Here is a 20,092-nt window from a genome sequence, read left to right on the forward strand (position 1 = left end):
GGCCGAGGTGGGCGGATCACTTGAGGTCAGGAGTTCAAAACCAGTCTGGCCAACATGGTGAAACCCTGTCTCTACTAAAACTACAAAAAAATTAGCCGGGCGTGGTGGTGGGCGCCTGTAATCCCAGCTACTCGGGAGGCTGAGGCAGGTGAATCACTTGAACCCAGGAGGCAGAGGTTGCAGTTAGCTGAGATCTCGCCACTGGGCAACAGAGCGTGACTCTGTCTCAAAAAAAGAAAAAAAATCGTAATTTGAATAATATTTGGTGGTTGTCAAAATGATTCTCAAATTTATCAGAAAGGATAAGGGGAGAATAACCAAAATAAACAAATTGAAAGTATTTATTTACTAAATACTGAAATATTACTACCAGCAACAGCTTTATTATCACTGGAATAGTGGAAAAGAATGGAAATTCCAGAAGCAAGCCAAAGAATAGATGAAAATGTATTGTAAATTAAAAGTTGCATTTAATTTAGTAGGGAAAGAATGCACTGCTCAGTAATTATTAGCTAAACATTTGAATAAAATTAGTTATATGTATCAGTCACACCATACACAAAAATAAATTCCAAATGGTAAAAGATTTAAATGTAAAAATCACACACATACACAAAAATAAATTCCAAATGGTAAGAGATTTAAATGTAAAAATAAAACTATTTAAACCATCCTTCCCCACAAAAAGAGTGATTGCTTACATAATATTAGGGGCGAGAAAGTCTTCCTTTGCACAGCTGCAAAGGTTGAATATATAATGGAAAAGATTAATGAATTTGAGTACCTAAATTTTAGGGTTTAAAAAAAAATAATAAAGACGGTTTTCTCTTTTTTTTTTTTTTTTTTTTGAGACGGAGTCCTGCTCTGTGCTATGTCACCCAGGCTGGAGCGCAGTGGCACGATCTCAGCTCACTGTAGTCTCCGCTTCCCGGGTTCAAGCAATTCTCCAGCCTCAGCCTCACAAGCAACTGGGACTACAGACGCACGCCACCATGCCTGGCTAATTTTTTTGTATTTTTAGTAGAGACGGGGTTTCACCATGTTGGCCAAGCTGGTGTTGATCTCCTGACCTCGTGATCCGCCCGCCTCGGCCTCCCAAAGTGCTGGGATTACAGGCGTGAGCCACCGTGCCTGGCCGACAGTTTTCTTATGGTTTGTTGCTTTATAGTCTGTGACGTGATGTAAAATATATGCTCGGTTTGTTCCACCAATATTGTTCTGCATAATAGTTTAATTCTTAAAACAACCTCCTTTTTCCAAGTACCATTTGAGTTTCTGTACCCCTGTTTAGCAAGAATTTTTTTATTTGAATGTATATGAGGTTTCTTTCAAAGATCACAAATATGTTTAAATTAGTGATATATACATTTTCTGAAAAGAGAGTATAATTAGTGGAAGATATTAGTTCTATCAGTATGAAATCATGTTAGCATGTGGTCTTCCTAGTGTGGTATTAACATGCCCATTTTAGATTTCAATATCTAAAATGAAAGTAACTAATAATTGAACATCTGTCTGCTCTACTAATAAGTAGATATTTTTGCCTCATTGCTTCTTCTGATCACTTTATTAATTTATCAGAATGCCCAAGTGTTGTGAGGTCCAGCTACTTATATCATTCCTGCCCCCGGTTGAGCTTATTGCTTTTTTTCCTCTCTTTCCAGGTATCTGGCATAATTTTGTCCTTGCACTCTTGGGTATTTTAGCTCTTGTTCTCCTCCCAGTAATTCTCTTGCCATTTTACTACACTGGAGTTGGGGTGCTCATCACTGAAGTTGCTGAGGTAAATAATGGATTACTCAGGGCATTCTTTCATCAGATTTTGTGATGTAATACCTAGCATCTATTCAGAAACTTTTATTCAAGATCTCTTCATATACAAAATGCTTAGTTTCTTCTGAAGAAATTACTGTAGTCCTTTCAAATCTAACAAATAATGTTGGGAAACACATTGGTTTTTTTAAAGTTTCATGAAAATTGTTTTTGTCCTGATGCTGTACTTAGGAAGATAGTATCAAGATTTTCTACCTGTAGTTTATTGGTAAAATGCATCATTTACCTTTTCTGTTTATTTTTATATCTCTGCTTTTGAGTCAAATGTCTTTACGCCTCCTAAGTAGTAAGAAAGATGAAACCTAGGCTGTCCAGCCATAACATTTCATAGGAGTTTAAGTTAATGTCTTCAACTCTGTATTTCACTCCCTTAGACAATAACTGCTATGATGGCATCAAATCTTGTATTCAGACATTAGAAAGAGGAAAATTACCTTTGTGAGCAATTGGCTTACATATACATTGTACTGATGGTATTGCCTGCATATTGGGGATATGAAAGGATGTGTTTTATTGTTTTATGTGTTAAGGATATAGGAAAGGCAAGACAGTCTGATGATATTTTCACCAAAAAAATTTTAATTGGCAGTTTGGGAAAAAATTTTATCATTTTAGTCTTAACAGTCAGCAAGTCGGCTTTTTTTCAATTGTGAAAAATTCAAAATCTTGGAGAATTTGGGAAAAGCAACTATAATTGTTGGGTTTTATTTTAATTTTCTAGGACTATGTCTTGAATTCAAAGCTGGATTATTTTCTGCATTCAAACTATTCACTTAATTAACTCAGTGTCTTTATTATTTGCTCAGATTAATTATAGCTTGTCTTCATGCATTATCTGATTTGGTTTTACCCTCTTCCCAAGGACTCTCCTGCCATTGGACCCAGAGGCCTTTTTGTGGGAGACCTTGTCACCCATCTACAGGATTGTCCTGTTACTAATGTGCAAGATTGGAATGAATGTTTAGATACCATCGCCTATGAGCCCCAAATTGGTTACTGTATAAGTGCATCAACTTTACAGCAGTTAAGTTTCCCAGTTAGAGGTGTGTATATTTCCTCAATATAATATAATGCTTCAAGCACCAGTACCTGCCATTCACTAATCCTTAGACCATGTCTATAAATTTATTCAGTTCTAATCTGTTTAAAGCAAATCAGTAAAGTAAATAGATTCAAACCAATAGACATTTTTCTTGGTAAATTGGATGCTAATATGTGTGTTTCCTTTATTATATATTGTTGAACTTCTAACTATTTTCATTATATCATATTTAACTTTTAGGACTCTAATATTTTCTGCTTTCAAAACACTTGTATTAAATCATAGCCGGGCGCAGTGGCTCACGCCTGTAATCCCAGCACTTTGGGAGGCTGAGGTGGGCGGATCACTTGAGGTCAGGAGTTCATGACCAATCTGGCCAACATAGTGAAACCCCATCTCTACTAAAAATACAAAAATTAGCAGGGCATGGTGACGGGTGCCTGTGATTTCAGCTGCTCGGGAGTCTGAGGCAGGAGAATCGCTTGAACCCGGGAGGTGGAGGTTGCAATGAGCCGAGATCGGGACATGGAAAGAGACTCTGTCTCAAAAAAAAAAAAAAGTCAGCATTCAAGGTCAATCATAACCAATTAACTAATTCCAATAATCAAATACCCCAATATAATATTATCTTTATGCATGTGTGTAGATATATTATAGTACTTTAAACTTTTATAATTGAAAAAGGGAATATAATAAGAACCGGTTCTACTTTGCATAAGCTTATGTCAGAACAGATAAACAACGATAGTTAACAACTAAATATATAAAAATCAAAGCATAAACATTCTGTATTAATATATTGTTAGCCCAACACAGACATGCAATAAGGAAAGATTACAAGAAATAAGAAGGAACTTGGCAAACAAAAAACCCCATCTGGGATTTAGAAAAAATTCCCTTACTTCTTAAAAATTCCGTTAATACTTAAACAGTTCTAGTGGTAGCTGTGTGGATGTTGGCATGTCTGATTCTATCTGGGGTAGAGTTATTTTATGTATTTTATGTGGCAGCCATCCTAAAGAAGTTGTCTTGGCTTCCAAAAATACCATGTGAAGTCAGATATGTTGCTCTGTGCAGCAGATGACAGAGCTGAAGCAAGTTTCTTCTCGGATCCTGCCAAACTTATTTTGAGTTATTTCAGCTCTGAAAAATCAGCTTCCCAATTCTTTATACAAAATCAGCTTCCCAATTCTTTATACAAAATCAGCTTCCCAATTCTTTATACAAAATTGGAGGTGTTAGAAAATAGAAATTATGCTCACAGACTATATCTTTAAGTAAAAAAATATCCTGATACTTGTCCACATCTATTGGTGTAGGGAAATATGATTAATAATCAAGAATAGTTTTAGTAAAGTACTGTGTGCAACACGGGCAAAGTAGTAAGAACTGATTTTTTAAAAAAAACTTTTTAAAATTTACTCATTTGTAAGAATTTTTTTATTATCAAAAATGTTTAGACACGATGGAGAATATATTTCCTCAATATAATATAATGCTTCAAGCACCAGTACCTGCCATTCACTAATCCTTAGACCATGTCTATAGATTTATTCTGTTCTAATCTGTTTAAAGTAAATCAGTAAAGTAAATAGATTCAAACCAATAGACATTTTTCTTGGTAAGTTGGATGCTAATATGTGTGTTTCCTTTATTATATATTGTTGAACTTCTAACTATTTTCATAATATCATATTTAACTTTTAGGACTCTAATATTTTCTAGTATAAACGAGCCCACATGTATCTTTCTGCCAGCTTCGGCAGTTATTAACATTTTGCCAATTTTTTCATCTAAGCAGTCCACTTTTAGGGGAAGTATTTTAAAGTACATCCCAGGCATCCTATCATTTCATCCATAACCTTTCAGCCTGCCTTTAACGGATGATGACTCATTAAACACGACCACAATACTGTTATAATTCCTAACAAAATAACACTAATTTCTGATATCTAGTTGGTATTCAGTTGTTTCTAATTCTTTTCATTATAGTTGATTTAAATTAGTTAGGGTGTCTTCTAAGACTTTTTAAATTTGTAACAATTTTCCTTGACCTGTTTTTGAAATGTTATTTTTTTGTTGAAGAAACTGAGGCATTTGTTTTGTTGAATTTCCTAAATTCTGGGTTTTTCTGGTTATATCTTATCCTCATGATGTCATTAACTTGTTCAGATGTCTTCCAATTTTCTATAAACTGCTAATTAGGTCCATGGCGTTGATTAGATTCAGAATCCTTTTTTTTTGTTTGGGTTTTTTTTTTGGCAAAAACACTTCATAAACAGCACTTGGTACTTCCTGTGGCATCATATCGCATCCAGTATCTATTGTTCTCTGTTTTAATGGTGTTAAGATTGTTCAGTGGAGCAATCTGATTCTTTAAGGTTGAAATATTTATAAATTTTCCCCATTCTCAGGAGCCTCTTACCATCTTCCAAAACTTTTAAGATGACAGAAGATTGATATGTAATCCACAATGTGTTCTTCTTTAAAGAAATAATCCATTATTTTCCACTTCTTAAGTCCTTTATCCTTTTCTTTTGGTTTCTCTAAATTTGATGTAATGTGTATTGAATTACAAAAACCAAAGTGACACACTAGTTAAATAAAGTTCTCTTCAGTAGGATTGTTTTACTTAGGATATCTGCATTTTCAGATGTTTAGGGTTTTATCCTTTTCCTGACAGACAGACTGTAAATAAAAATTTTCCCTGAAATACTCAGAAACTCTCTTCTTATTAACTGTTTGAGTATTTCACTGTTATGGATCATGTGCTACATTTTGGAGGTATTTGTTTAAATACCTAAAGCAGATACTACTCTTTTTATACTAAAATCAATCCAGAAGTAATTCTTTTTTTTTTTTTTCAAGCCCTGGGCTGTCCCAGCCCAGGAGTAATTCTTCAATATCTATTTTGTCTCAGTATACATGTTTATTTTACATGATTACTATATCTGATAAATCTGTGCCTCTATTTAAGCTTTTGAAGATGGAGTATGTATACTTAGCCAGTTTAAAGGAGTATTAATGTCTGTAAATATCACTTAAAATACATACTATGGCTGGTCCAAATGCAGTTGTGCTTACAATTAATTGATCATAACCAGTTACAGAATTCTTTGTTCCTTCTCTATTCCCACTACATCACTTGACTAGCCTTAAAAAAAAAAATACATACTAGATTAATTTTGATGGCAGGCTTAGCCCCTGGGGCTGTGGACGTTTAAGAAAGCTATGGATTGATGGTATTTTATATGTTTCTAGGTAACTTCGTTATCCTTCATTGTAAGTAGGAATGAAAGATATGGTCAAATATACTATTACAAAGTGTCCAATGATCCAAAAGTTATTCATGTTCAATTTAGAGTAGAATTCAGTACACATAACTAAATTCTAGGAATTTATACCATTTCAGAGCAATAAAGCCACCTAGGAAAGATCACACCCTGGAAGTGCTTGTAAACCATCTCCACCAATTATCTCTAGCCTCTTATTTCATATCCTGTCTCTCTCAGATGCAGTATTAGATTTAAACTCTTTGAAGGTTAAACGGCCTTTTGGGGAAACTCCAAGAAGAACACTGAGTGAGGGCTTAGAGCCCTTTGTACCTGGAATAGATCTCTGGTCTTATCTGGGTCAGAACAGAAAAACATACACTCTTCCCCCATTCATATTGAAGCCTCTGCTTTTAGGGTTGCTGGCTGTCCATACACCACTCAGTGATTTAAATAGAACTGAAAGTTATAGACAATAACTAGTATGGCTCTTTTGGGGGACTATTTTCCTAGCAAGTACTTTGTATTTTCACTCTTTATTTTGAGGGAGGCACTCCTTATTTCATATATGCATAAAGCTAAATTCCTTTTTGATGAAAGCATTGTCTTGAGTAAGAAAGGCTGTCCTTAGCAAGTCCAGCATTTGAACTACATTTTAAGGAGCACGAGACAGAATGCTAAGGCAACTCTGCTTAAAATGAAGCTGTGAGCCCAGACTCAGGCATCCACCATGAACAGTTTACATTCCTGTTCAAAGGAGGTGAGGGTTTATGCCCTTACCTGCCTGGCAACAGAAATATTAAACTGTCTTACGTATCTTTAACTGGAATGAGAGAAGACCCTTCTTGACCCAGTTTAAGATAATAAAAGGAAAACTCTGGGAATCTTTTCAACAAACTTTGAGAACTCAGATTTTTTTATGCCCAAATTGCTCTAATATTTGAAAAGCAAAAAGACCTTTTTTTGTTATTATGAGCATCAAGTTATGGTCCAAGGTTTCTTTGCTATCCTAAATTGAAGAGTAAGAGTGTGTATATAAGTATATATGTGTGTGTCTGTGTGTGTGTGTGTGTATGTGTGTGTGTGTGTATATATATATATATATATATACTTTTTTTTTTTTTTTGAGATGGAGTCTCACTCTGTCGCCCAGGCTAGAGTGCAGTGGCGCGATCTCAGCTCACAGCAACCTCTGCCTCCCTGGTTCAAGCAATTCTCATGCCTCAGCCTCCCTAGTAGCTGGGATTACAGGTGTGTGCCACCAAGCCCAGCTAATTTTTTTGTATTTTTTTAGTAGAGACAGGGTTTCACCATGTTGGCCAGGCTGTTCTCAAACTCCTGACCTCAGGTGATCCTCCCGCCTCGGCCTCCCAAAGTGCTGGGATTACAGGGGTGAGCCACCACACCCAGCCTCGTGTGTGTGTGTGTGTGTGTGTGTGTGTTTAATTTTACTACTTGTTACTAGGCAATGATGGCATAAAGTCAGCAACAGAACTGAGAATAAATAGGCTTGCTTCCCTGTGTTGGAGCCCTAGCTATGTGTTATATATTTAATAAGCTAGGGTAAGAAAATTGTTCAGTTCATATTAGAGATACAGAAAGTGGTAAGCACTGTGAACTAGAGACTGAAAAAAATCTCTTCTCTCCAGCTTTATTCCACAGTCACCTCTGGTCTAGACCATTCTTTGTAGACTGGACTATTTCTGTGACTATCTTCGGGCTCATCTTAGGGTACATTCAAAATATACAAGTTCTCCCTGTAGTAACATTATGAAACTTTTCTGGCCTTAAATTTTTCTGATTGTCTCCCATACTGGGGATATTTAAAGGACAATTCTAATCTTCTAGAGTTAAATTGAACCCATAAATTCCCCTGGGGACATCCTATTGCAATCTTGACTATTACTTCCAAAGTAGAATTGTATTGGCCTCTCGTAATTAATAAAAATACATGAATGTAAAAATTATCTGTGTTGCACCCCCTCATCTTATAGATTAAGAATCAAGTCACAGAAATTGGTTGAGTAACTTGTTCTTTATGTGACCCAGTAGAAAAGATTCTAAAATTAACTATGTTTAAGCCTATAACTTTTTAAAATAGTGATAGAGAAATATCAAGTTTACTTCTCACATGCAAACAAAATATTTCACTCTTTATTGGAAAATTCAGTATGTTAGGAGGTACTTAATCTTGTCAGGGAGGCCACAGCTATGGATTTCTGTTTTGCTTGGAATAAATGCCAGAGGAAGAAAAAACCAGAGATCACAAATTGGTGGCAGCCTCCAGGCCAAATCCAGCCTTAGCAGATGTATTTGCTTTGGCTTGCCCAGTGTTTTTAAATTTTTAATTGGCTGCCAATGTTTAAACTTCAACAGGCTTCACATGAAGGTTCAGATTTCTGGTTTCTGTTGGGACAAAATGGAAGATCTGTCGATTCTGGGCCCCAAATTGAGTGGCCTGGCTGCTAACCCCCTAGAACAGGCCATGTATTTTCTAGTTCCTCACAGTTCCCACCACTTTGTTTTTTCTGCATATGACCCACTTCATTTATTTGGTATCTGCTTGGCCCATTTAAGCATTTATATTAGCAAACATGCGGTATCATTAGCGATAATAAATTCCTGACTTCCAATTCTGTATTGTACCCAGTCCTCTTAAGAAAAGTTGGTAATTAAGCATCAGCTGTAAACATTTTAAAATCATTACTGATGCAAAGGCAAATCGGGTAGAAAATCATTTATGTATTCAGTGTATATTGAGTAATCCACCTTATATAAGACACTGAGAAACCTTTCCCTCAGGAAGCTCAAAGTTGAGTCAGAAAAACAGACCATACCCACATTATTACAGTACAAGTTTAAATTTAAGTAACGACAGGCAATACTGGGAAATGATAACAGTCTTGACTGAGAAGATGAAGGCAGGTTTCACAGCATCAGCCCTTGAACTGGCCGTCAACAGTGAGTTTACTTTTAGGAGGTCAAGATGGACATGGACCTCAGCACCATAGAATAGAAGGTGGTCAAGGAACTGCCAGTAATTCAGTTTAGGAAGAGAATCATATGAGATAAGGTAGTTTAAAAGTGAGAAGGAATTAGTTTGCACTCAAGTGGGAATAGGTAAGGAGAAAAATGAGGAGGAGGTAAAAATCCATGGGACGTGGCAATCTGATCAAAGAGAATACTGAGGGTTTTAGCTTGGATTGATTTTTCTAAAGAATTCCTAAACAACTTTTTACCTTATACTTTACCATTAGGGCTGACAGATGATTATAGGCTAGGATTTGTCTGTGTCATTAGATGCTCACGGTCTCCTTTAATATTTTAAATACTGCTCCTCACTCAAAATTAAATACCCATTCAGTTATGATAAGAAAACAGAACAGGCCAGCTCAGTGGCTCATGCCTGTAATCCCAGCACTTTGGGAGGCCCAGGTGGGTGGATCACTTGAGGCCAGGAGTTCAAGACCAGCCTGGCCAACATGGTGAAACCCCGTTGCTACTAAAAATACAAAAAAATTAGCTGGGCATGGTGGCACGTGCCTGTAATCTCAGCTACTCAGAAGGCTGAGGCGGGAGAATCACTTGAACCGGGAGGCAGAGGTTGCAGTGAGCCAAGATCACGCCACTGTACTCCAGCCTGGGTGACAGAGTGAGACTCTGTCTCAAAAAAAAAAAAAAAAGAAAACAGAACAAAGAACAAAATTACCCATACAGCCAATCATCAGTTAGTTTCCTTTGCCGCTGTTGGGTTCTTTGCTATGTTTTGGCCAAGGAGATAGAGCGACAGTGTATGCCTAGGGGAAATTCAGTATTACCAATACAAAGATGTCTTCCTCAAACAATAGAGTAAAACAAAACAAAAAACTATTTAAAAACAAGCAAGCAAAAACTTTGGCTGAAATACAAAATTTTTATAAAATTAAAATTACATTGCATATCAACTAAGATTTTCATGCTAAGTGCTCCTGAAGGCACTCTTGTAATAGAAAAGCTTTTTGTAGTCCTGAGAAACAGGGATAATTTGGCGCTTGACTCTGTTTTCATCAGCACATCTGAGTATGGTAGTTTATATTCAAGATTCACATTTAATTGGTTCTTGCCACCCATAAATTTATACTTTACCAGTTTGATGTGTTGGAATGCAGCAAACATTCCTAAATAAATACATGAAATCATTTTTTGTCCCACCTTATAAGTGAATTAGATTCCTTATTCTGCTCCCAAATAAAGCAGTCTACTAAAGAACTTTAAAAAATAAATAAGCCAGGCGCAATAGCTCACGCCTGTAATCTCAGCACTTTGGGAGGCCGAGGTGGGCAGATCACTTGAGGTCAGGAGTTCGAGACCAGCCTGGCCAACATGGTGAAACCCCATGTCTACTTAAAATACAAAAATTAGCCGGGTGCAGTGGCGCATGCCTGTAGTCCCAGCTACTCAGGAGGCTGAGGCAGGAGAATTGCTTGAGCCCAGGAGGTGGAGGTTACAGTGAGCAGAGATCGTGCCACTGTACTCCAGCCTGGGTGACAGAGCGAGACTCTATCTAAATAAATAAATGGAATGAACAGTTGCCCCATTGCTGTTGTCTTCCAAAAATGGTAACTGGATTACTGGTGTACAGGCGGGTATGTGCACATCTGTGGGTCAAATTGGGCATCTCTGGTTCTCTAGGGGGAGCCCCAAAGTAAGCCTGGGGTAGAATCGGTATCTGGATATAATGGGGATGTCTTAGGCAACCTCTGGCCCCCTCTGTTTACCAGCACCACAGTGCAGGGGTTCAGCAGTAATGTTGGATCATTGGCATTCGGGCACATAATAGTAGTTCATTAAATGTTTGTGCTTGACCAGCCGGACTTATTATTGTGAAACCTACTGAGACACTGCAACTCCGGCTTTATGGGTAGCTCAGTTTATATGAGGACAACTAACCTAGGGTAACTGCTGCTTCATGATTTAAAATTGAATGGATCTCTTTTGGTAATGTAAAATCAAGCTGCAGCAAGTAGCCCTCAAGCTGAACTCTGAATTATACAGTTGCTTCTAAATTCATATGCCATTTTACTTATTCTGTATGTCTTAAAGGCATTTTTTGTTACAAATGTATTTTTATATAAGAGACTCTAATAAACAGTGTATTTCTCTTTAGCATACAAACGACTAGATGGTTCAACTGAATGCTGTAACAATCACAGCCTCACAGATGTGTGCTTTTCCTACAGAAATAATTTTAATAAGCGTTTGGTAAGTTGTCCCTGAAGCAGTCTTGCTTGTCTGATATAATTACTAAAAAATAAGCATATAGAGCTAAAATGGAATCTATGGAAACTTCTCTCTTTTGCTCTATTTGTATCATTTTATTAAAATCTCTACATTTCACATGTCACATTTCATCTGAAAATCTTTAAAAATTTATAGTGATAATATCTTATTTGACCCAAATGGGGTACTTGAATCTATTTTATAGTAGATGCACATAAATGGCATTTCTTTTATATGAACCTCATTCCTGATATGCTAGGTGACATGAAAAATATTGAAGGAATGTAACTTAGGTTTTTCTTAATCATTTTTAATATTGACTGATTAATATTTTATTTATAGCATACATGTCTTCCTGCCCGGAAAGCAGTTGAAGCAACTCAAGTTTGCAGAACCAATAAAGACTGTAAAAAAAGCTCAAGTTCAAGTTTCTGTATAATACCTTCTTTGGAAACTCACACTCGCTTAATAAAAGTAAAACACCCACCTCAAATTGATATGTTATACGTAGGACATCCTCTGCATCTTCACTATGCAGGTGAGTATTTTTGTGGTAGACCCTTAGAAAATCATTAAGATCACATATAGTCTCAGTGGTAGAAACTCACTACAAATCCTTGAATTAATACATTTATTATAAATTTGATCATTTATCAAAGTCTTGTTAACTTGTTCTTAAGCATTAAGTGAAAATTATGCAGTAGGAAGATAATCTGAATTTATAAAGTAAGGTGGAGCTGAATCCATGCCTGCCTATGGAGAGTGACACATTTTTCCTTCCCTACCATTTATGCCCAGGTCAAATAGGTGATCTCTCAGATGTCCTCTGAGAGTTTATTAAATTTATACAAGCTCCCCAAAACAGGCAAGAGCAACATACCCTAGAGAATGCCAGGATGCATGGGGATGTAACTGTAATTTATGTGTGACACATGACTTTCATATGAATATACTTTCAAAACTGGGCCAGCATAATCATTTTAGCAGTGGCAGCATCATTGGACTAAGTTCTTTATGGCTAAAGATCATGTAGTCTAACTCATTTTGTTGTACAAGATTTTTTAAATAGTTTACCATGCGATTTACCCATTAAAGTTTACAATTCAGTGGGGTTTTGTTTGTTTGTTTGTTTTTGTTTTGTTTTGAGACACATTCTCACTCTGTCGCCCAGACTGGAATGCAGTGGCTCAATCTTGGCTCACTGCAACCTCCACACCTCGGGCTCAAGTGATCCTCCCACCTCAGCCTCCCAAGTAGCTGGGACTACAGACGTGTGCCACTGTGCTGGGCTAATTTTTTGGGTTTTGTAGAGACGGAGTCTCACTTTGTTACCCAGGCTGGTCTCAAACTCCTGAGCTCAAGCAATTCTCCCTCCTCAGCCTCCAAAAGTGCTGGGATTACAGGCAAGAGGCACTGTGCCCGGCCCAGTGATTTTTAATATATTGAGTTGTGCGACCATTACCACAAGCTAGCTGCAGAATATTTTCATCACCCCAAAAAGAAACTCCATAACCATTAAGTAGTCACTCCCTGTATCTCCCCAACACCCCCAGCCCTTGGCAATCTCCAATCTACTTTCTGTTTCTATAAATTTGCCTGTTCTGGTCATTTCATATAAATGGAATATTTTATGACTAGCTTCTTTGATGTAGCTTAATGTTTTCAAGGTTTATCTGTGTTGTGGCATGAATTAGTACTTCATTCTTTTTAAGGCCAAATGATATTCCTTTGTATGGATAGACCACATTTTCTTTATTCATTCATAGTTAATGGATATGTGGGTTTTATGTTATTCTTTTTTTTTTTTTTTTTTTTTTTTTTTGAGACGGAGTTTCGCTCTTGTTGCCCAGCCTGGAGTGCAATGGCGCAATCTCGGCTCACTGCAGCCTCTGCCTCCCGGGTTCAAGCAATTCTCCTGCCTCAGCCTCCAGAGTAGCTGGGATTATAGCTGCCCACCACCACGCCCAGCTAATGTTTGGTATTTTTGGTAGAGACAGGGTTTCACCATATTGGTCAGGCTGGTCTCAAACTCCTGACTTCAGGTGATCTGCCCGCCTTGGTCTCCCAAAGTGCTGGGATTACGGCGTGAGGCACCGCACCCAGCCTATGTCACTCTTTAAAAGACTCTCTCATTGCTCCGTAGTCATATCCTGAGATACAACCGAGGTCATTTTTCTTACCTATTAGTTTGACACTAAATTACTGTAGACTGTAACTATGAAATAAAACCTCAATAAATGAATAAATGTCCCTAGTGGGGGTAATTCAGGAATGTGTACTGTGAGTTCTGACTAATTACAGGATAGTTTTAAAATGTTTTGAACAAAAACAGGATTATGGAATCCACAGAGTAGATGAGACTTTAAATCCCCTCATCTTAATCCTTGGTTTAGCCATGAAGAAAAAAAAAAGACCTGAAAGAGGTTAAGTAGCATAATAGTAGGAGTAAATGTAATTTTAAGGTTATACCTCTTTGAAAGGGTAAGGACTCTTAATGTAAATTTCTTACTCTCGCCTCAAAATGTAAATACACACTGGGACGTATTTTTTCATTCTGCTGTTTTTATTAGATGTTCTAGAAGTATTGATTGCTTTTATATATGACGTATATGGCCTGCATATGTTTAGGAAGGGCTTTCTCAATCAGTTTAATCTGCTAGCCCAATTTTTAACCATATGGTAGAATTCATAATGCTGTTGCTTCTCTGGTATGAATAATATTTATTATTCCTTATTTTTCTTTTTCAGTGAGCATCACCAGTTTTATCCCACGTTTTAACTTTCTAAGCATAGATCTGCCAGTGGTTGTGGAGACATTTGTCAAGTATCCTTTCTGGTGTGAAACATGTTTTAAAAGTGTGTTACTTGGATCTTGATCAATTTTACCTTGAATACAGCATTACAAATATAGACCTCACAAGTATCACTTAATTGCTAACAACTAAAAAAGAGTCTTGAAAGATGAAAAAGATCGGATTGTACCCAGGAGGGAAGAAGTCAGAGGAGAAAGATTAATGAGAGTGAGAAAGGTTTAGATGTAGAAGGGAAAGAACCCAGAATACAAATTGAGAATTGAATTTACAAGTCTAAAACATTTTAGTAAGTTTATAAAGGATGGAAGCTTCAGTTACTACTGAGGTAATGAATTCTGCCCCATCCGAGATTGTTAGTTCTGACCAAATAGAGAATGTAATCGCATAACCAGGAATTATGTAAATCCCAGGGAGGAATGCACAAGAAAGATCGAGCTGGTTTCAACTACTAAGATAGCAATTCAGAGGGCCAAATCTTATGTGGTCTTTCGCATATTATGATTGCACATAAAAGATGAATTTTTTCATATTAATTATTATGCAGAATTGAATTACTGGAAAATTGTGGAAGAGTTCTTTATTTTTGTCGCTTTTAAATTTTTTAATGTCTTTCCTCAATTATTTAAATTAAAAAAAGAAATGGAAAACAAATGAGCAGTTATTTTAAAAAAATGTGTTTAATCAAGATTGTGGCCAGGCGCGGTGGCTCACACCTGTAATCCCAGCACTTTGGGAGGCCGAGGCAGGTGGATCACCTGAGATCAGGAGTTCAAGACCAGCCTGACCAATATGGCGAAACCCCATCTCTACTAAAAACACAAAAATTAGCCGGGTGTCTTGGCATGCACCTGTAGTCCCAGCTACTCAGGAGGTTGAGACAGGAGAATGGCTTGAACCTGGGAGGCGGAGGTTGCAGTGAGCCAAGATCGCTCCACTGCACTCCAGCCTGGGCGACAGAGCTAGACTTCATCTCAACAACAACAACAAAAAAGATTGTACTTTATAGACTCTGCAGCTTTGTCACAAAGAGACTTATGCTATAACCTTATAGAGGGTAGTAAAATAAAGTAGGCTTCAAGGACCAAAGTCTTTGTTTCCTAATATAAAGTAATACTTTGTAAGGCCGAAAGAGTAATTTTCCCCTTATTTCTTATTCCTTCCACATTCCTTTCCCTGTTGTATCATTAAAGGATTAGAAAGACTTAGTCTTCCTACGAGTTCATTATAGATTGGGTTAGTTTATAAGTGGTTGGCCTTTATTTTTCTAGTCAAGGTTTTTGAACTTTGAAATAATATAAACTCATTTTTTTTAAGTAGTAGAGATCTAAGAAGGAATGGCAGAGATTTAAAGAAAGTAGAGAAGTCAAGTGTAATCTCAAATTCAGTCACAGTAAAATATCTTCTGACTCATAGAAATATGGTTTCTACTCAGACCTCTCACAGTTGGTTCCTTAACTGATTTTAACCCAGGTACCTGATTTCCCTCTCAGGAGCTCTGGCTATTGTTAATGCAGTACCCTGCTTTGCTTTGGATGGACAATGGATTCTAAACTCTTTCTTGGATGCCACCCTTACCTCAGTGATTGGAGACAATGATGTCAAAGATCTAATAGGGTTTTTCATCTTGCTGGGTGGCAGTGTGCTTTTGGCTGCCAATGTGACCCTGGGACTCTGGATGGTTACAGCACGGTAATGTTTGCACTCATCTGACAGAATCCCTGAGTTACAGTATACAGCTATGTGGTAATATTCATTGCCATTGAAATTCTTACTTGGTATGAAATATAAAGTGTTTCCTTAAAATTACATCTTAGCCAACAACCCTGAGCTCCTCCCATATCCAGAGTACCCAAACTCTGTGGTAGAAGATAAGCAGAAGAAACGAAAGGCATAGTCCCTGACTATATTCTAATTTAGGACTGAATGTACCCAGATGCTTGTGGAATAATATCTAAGCAAGTGAAAATTCATGTAATACCGTTTTGTGTGATTATATATTGTGTTGAAATAGTATAAAGGAGAACAGAACTGGGTGGAATTAATTGGGAAAAACTTCTTACAAAAGCATCATTAATCAAAATTTGAAGGAGACCAGACTTTGGCCAAGTGGAAGGATGACCATTGTCTTGGCCTGTATCTCTTGTCCTTTGTCTTGTTTGAAAAGTATTTTAAAACTTAATGGTGTATTATTTTGTGCTCTGAAAGCTGAGGTCTGATTACAATTAGTAAAATTCTATAGAAGAATCTGCTGACGTGAAAGGGAAAAATCTTTGTCAAATGATACCAAATAAATGAACAAAACAGGAAGTAGGGCCTATGATATCGTGAGACATGTTTTGCCCCACAAGAGTTGCATCTTTTATAAGGTGTCTCTGCCCCCTCATAAAGCAGCACTAGCTTTGACATCCACAGTGAGCTGCAGGAAGCATCACACACCAGCAGCATGTGAGCAGAGGGAGGCAGTTGGGGTTGAACTTCGGAACTAGGCCAGGTCTCCTGACAGATCACAAGACACCCCAGAGGATCTTCAGCAGTCCTACTTCCCATTCTCTATAGAGCTTTGAAGCTTGGAACCCTTCCAGGGTAAACATTTTCTCTTGTGCTGCTCAGGACATCTGGGGCCTAGCTCCTGGGTTCCTGTCTCCAAGAAGCAATGACCTTAAACTCTGAGCCATACTCTGTCCTCACCAGCGGCTCCCATGTTTTTCTGTGTCAGGTTATTAAGTACCTAGTCCTTGTTTTCTGTCTCTCTCCTAAGCTACCTCTCTGGGTCCACAGAAGACTTGGTAGTATAGTGAGAATGGCTATACGTGAGTACAAACGTGGATTTTCCAGGGCTTGGGAACTGACTCTTGAGCCCAGAAGAGCCACGCCTGCTTTGAGGTCTTTTGGAGTGGAGATGCAGCCCTGGGAAATTTGGGAAGTCAGCAGGCCAGTGTGAAGCTATTGGTCCTAGGAGTATATGAGCTTGCTGTTTCTTTGATGGAAAATACATGCTTCTCTTGTATACTCAGAAGTGACTAAGGGCAATAACTCGTTAATAGCCATTTATCCAACTTCTTTACTGAGTGATGTATTCCATGGGGTTACCTTTTTCAGATTATTGAGTTGCTCTGTAAGCACTAAAACTTTTTAAACATTTTTAAGAAACTTTTTAGATTGTATTACAAATTTGCCTTAACAGTAATTAGATGTTGAATATAATTTTAACATTTTATTAATGACTTGGGTCATCAGTTAATACCAGTACTAAAACCATACGAATTATTGGTTTATTCCAGAAAATACAGTATTTGTTCTATTTTTAGGTGGACAATCATTTGGGATCAGAGTACATTAGCATAGTAATGCTCAGTCAGACCTGTTCAAGTAGTAGAGCTTGGAGAATGCCATGAAATACTTATATAATTAATTTGATTGCAGGAACTAAGCAATTTTACTAATGAAAAGGTTGTATATGTGCAAGTCAGTTTTTTAAAAACCAAGAAAAAATTTTAATAGAGGAAATCTTATTCATTAATTTATTTTTCTGAGTAAAAAAACGAAACCCAAATCTCATTTTATTTCAGCTGTTAAACATTTTGATCTGTTGACCCATAGGATCAGGGTTTGGGAACCACTTTACTAGGAAAGAGCAGATCAGTACCATTTGTATAAAACTGGCCTCATTATGTAAGAAAGAAAATGTTACGTGTTTTCTTCTTTAGCTTGGTTGTGGGCACTTCTACAGCAAGGACCATATCATATTCATCTTTGCATCCCTGGCACAGTGCATGAGACATAAGTACTTAATAAATGCAGTTGAATGGATAATGATTAGTGTTATTTATGGATTAGAAAAAGCATGTTTCTATTTAAGTAAGCTGTAAAAAGTATTATTGAATATTTACTGTAAATATATGTTCACATAAAAAAATAACTTGGAAGGTCTTTGTGTCCCTGGCATATTATCATCTTCATGGAAAGAATCCACTGTGGTTTCTGTAGAGTGATTGGAAAAATGGATTATTTTGAGGATTGAAGAAAGTGTTCTTTCTGTGTTGTCACTTTGTTCAACAGTAAAACTTTATTCTCAGTGTTCCTACTCTGCATTGTTTACATTTTTGACAGTTTTTTTTAATCACCTACAATCTGTAAAGAATGTATATATTCTTTTCAGCATCTCAGTTTGAAAAGACATGCAGTTAAACTTGACCTTTTGATAATCGCTCTTACAGGTCATTGTCTGTTCTAACAGCAAATTGTAAACATGTGCTTCATAGATATTGTGGCTCTCAGTCATCACTTTGTCCTATGGTATTTATTGAATGTTCACATACTAATGGTGCACAGGTGTTTTTTTCTATAAATCTTCTGACTGTCCTGTAATTCATTCTTAAGCTTTAACTTGAAGGTATCGTAATTGCCGGCATTTGATGTTTAGCAATAAAAGAATAAATGTGTACCAGCATTTTATGTTTATCATCGTCTATGTGTTGTCTTTTTTGAACTCTTTTCTATCAAAATTGTTCCTATTACATAAAGCAAGATCTTAGTCATTTTTAAATTCTTGATTCTAGAACCAGCCTTCAGTTTTCATTCGTATAATCTATACCTGAAAGTCGTTGCAGGCCTTGAAAATAAGTCTTTTAAATGAGGCTCCTGTGCACTCGCTACTGTCTTGGAAATGGCTGGTTTATGGATAAAGAAAAAGGACTATCATGTTTCCTTTCATTACTGTGTCTGACAGAAAAGTCTGCTGTCAGTTAGGAATTCTTGAAAGAGAATGTTTTAACTATGGCATTTGGTTCTTCTTGACCTTTTGCCCTAGTGCTTCCTCCCATACTCTCTCTCTCTCTTTCTCTCTCTGGTAGTAAGGGCCAGATAAAATAGGCTAGGAATGTAGCCCAGTTTTTGACTGGTTAGCCTCATTCCACTACTTCTTGCCTCTGATCCCATTACACTACAGTTAAGAGCCACAAGACTAGATGACTGATTAAGCCACTTTTTAACAGCTTTATTGAGATATAATTAAATACTATCAAATTCTCTCTTTATGTGTTAACTTTGAAGTATTTAATTCCATGTAAACTATTTTTCTCTTAATGCCCAATCAAACAGTATGCATATGCTTTCGTATAATCTAACTTTTTAAGTAAATGTGCATGTGATAAAAGACTGGGGGGGGAATGTGTTTTAGTTATTTCACAACTATTTTAACTCTGGAATGGTTTTCAGCAACGTAATAGAATTGAATAACAGTTATTTTTAAGCATGTAAATATACTTTCTTTGAGACAATAAGCCTTTTTAATCAGTGCATTTGCAAGCTACTCTTGCTGTTGGGATCATACTAATTTGAATAATCCATTGTATATTTTATCAGACCATGACATATGAATTCAGTGAAAGGAAACCCCTCTGTTTCAGAACTCAGTGCTACAATAAGTTATACTTGGGGTGGAGGTAGGAAAAAAATGGCTAATTACGAAGCAGGTTATATTGTATAATTTAATTTTCCATTAAAGGGAGGAAAAAACACCCATATATGTTAGTTTTATTTAGCTAAAGATTGATGGATAGTCAACAATTGTCCCTTCTTATTAACTGAATGCTTCTCAAACTTTTCTACTGACATGCTCCTGACACTGTAGAGGAGGGAAAACCTAGAAGGATCTAAGAGTAGAACCCTGTAATTGGCTCTCCACAGTATAAAATTGAACTCTCACTTTATCTTAAATTTAGCATCCTATTAATCTAATCAAGCATTCTAAAGCTAATTCTCTTAAAGATATGGAACTCTAAAAGAATTAGACTCTAAGAATATTAAGAATTTCTTCATTTCTAAAACACATTCTGGTTTGTAGACTAGTGACAGTCTATGGTGGTATTTTT

At 36.8% G+C, this 20,092-nt stretch overlaps 1 protein-coding gene across 1 annotated transcript in view; it reads left to right on the forward strand.

Annotated features, from left to right (window-relative positions):
• The window catches only part of MBTPS2 (membrane bound transcription factor peptidase, site 2), a 45,813-nt gene extending 27,133 nt beyond the window's left edge, over nucleotides 1-18,680 (forward strand). The window contains exons 6-11 of the mRNA XM_004063906.4: nucleotides 1,665-1,783; nucleotides 2,696-2,876; nucleotides 11,294-11,388; nucleotides 11,749-11,944; nucleotides 14,155-14,230; nucleotides 15,690-18,680. Coding sequence (XP_004063954.1) covers nucleotides 1,665-1,783; nucleotides 2,696-2,876; nucleotides 11,294-11,388; nucleotides 11,749-11,944; nucleotides 14,155-14,230; nucleotides 15,690-15,912 — 890 coding nt within the window. The 3' untranslated portion in view covers nucleotides 15,913-18,680. The remainder of the gene's footprint in view (nucleotides 1-1,664; nucleotides 1,784-2,695; nucleotides 2,877-11,293; nucleotides 11,389-11,748; nucleotides 11,945-14,154; nucleotides 14,231-15,689) is intronic.
• Nucleotides 18,681-20,092: the final 1,412 nt, after the last annotated feature.

Source organism: Gorilla gorilla, chromosome X (assembly GCF_029281585.2).
Source record: "Gorilla gorilla gorilla isolate KB3781 chromosome X, NHGRI_mGorGor1-v2.1_pri, whole genome shotgun sequence".
Taxonomy (NCBI): Eukaryota; Metazoa; Chordata; class Mammalia; order Primates; family Hominidae; genus Gorilla; species Gorilla gorilla.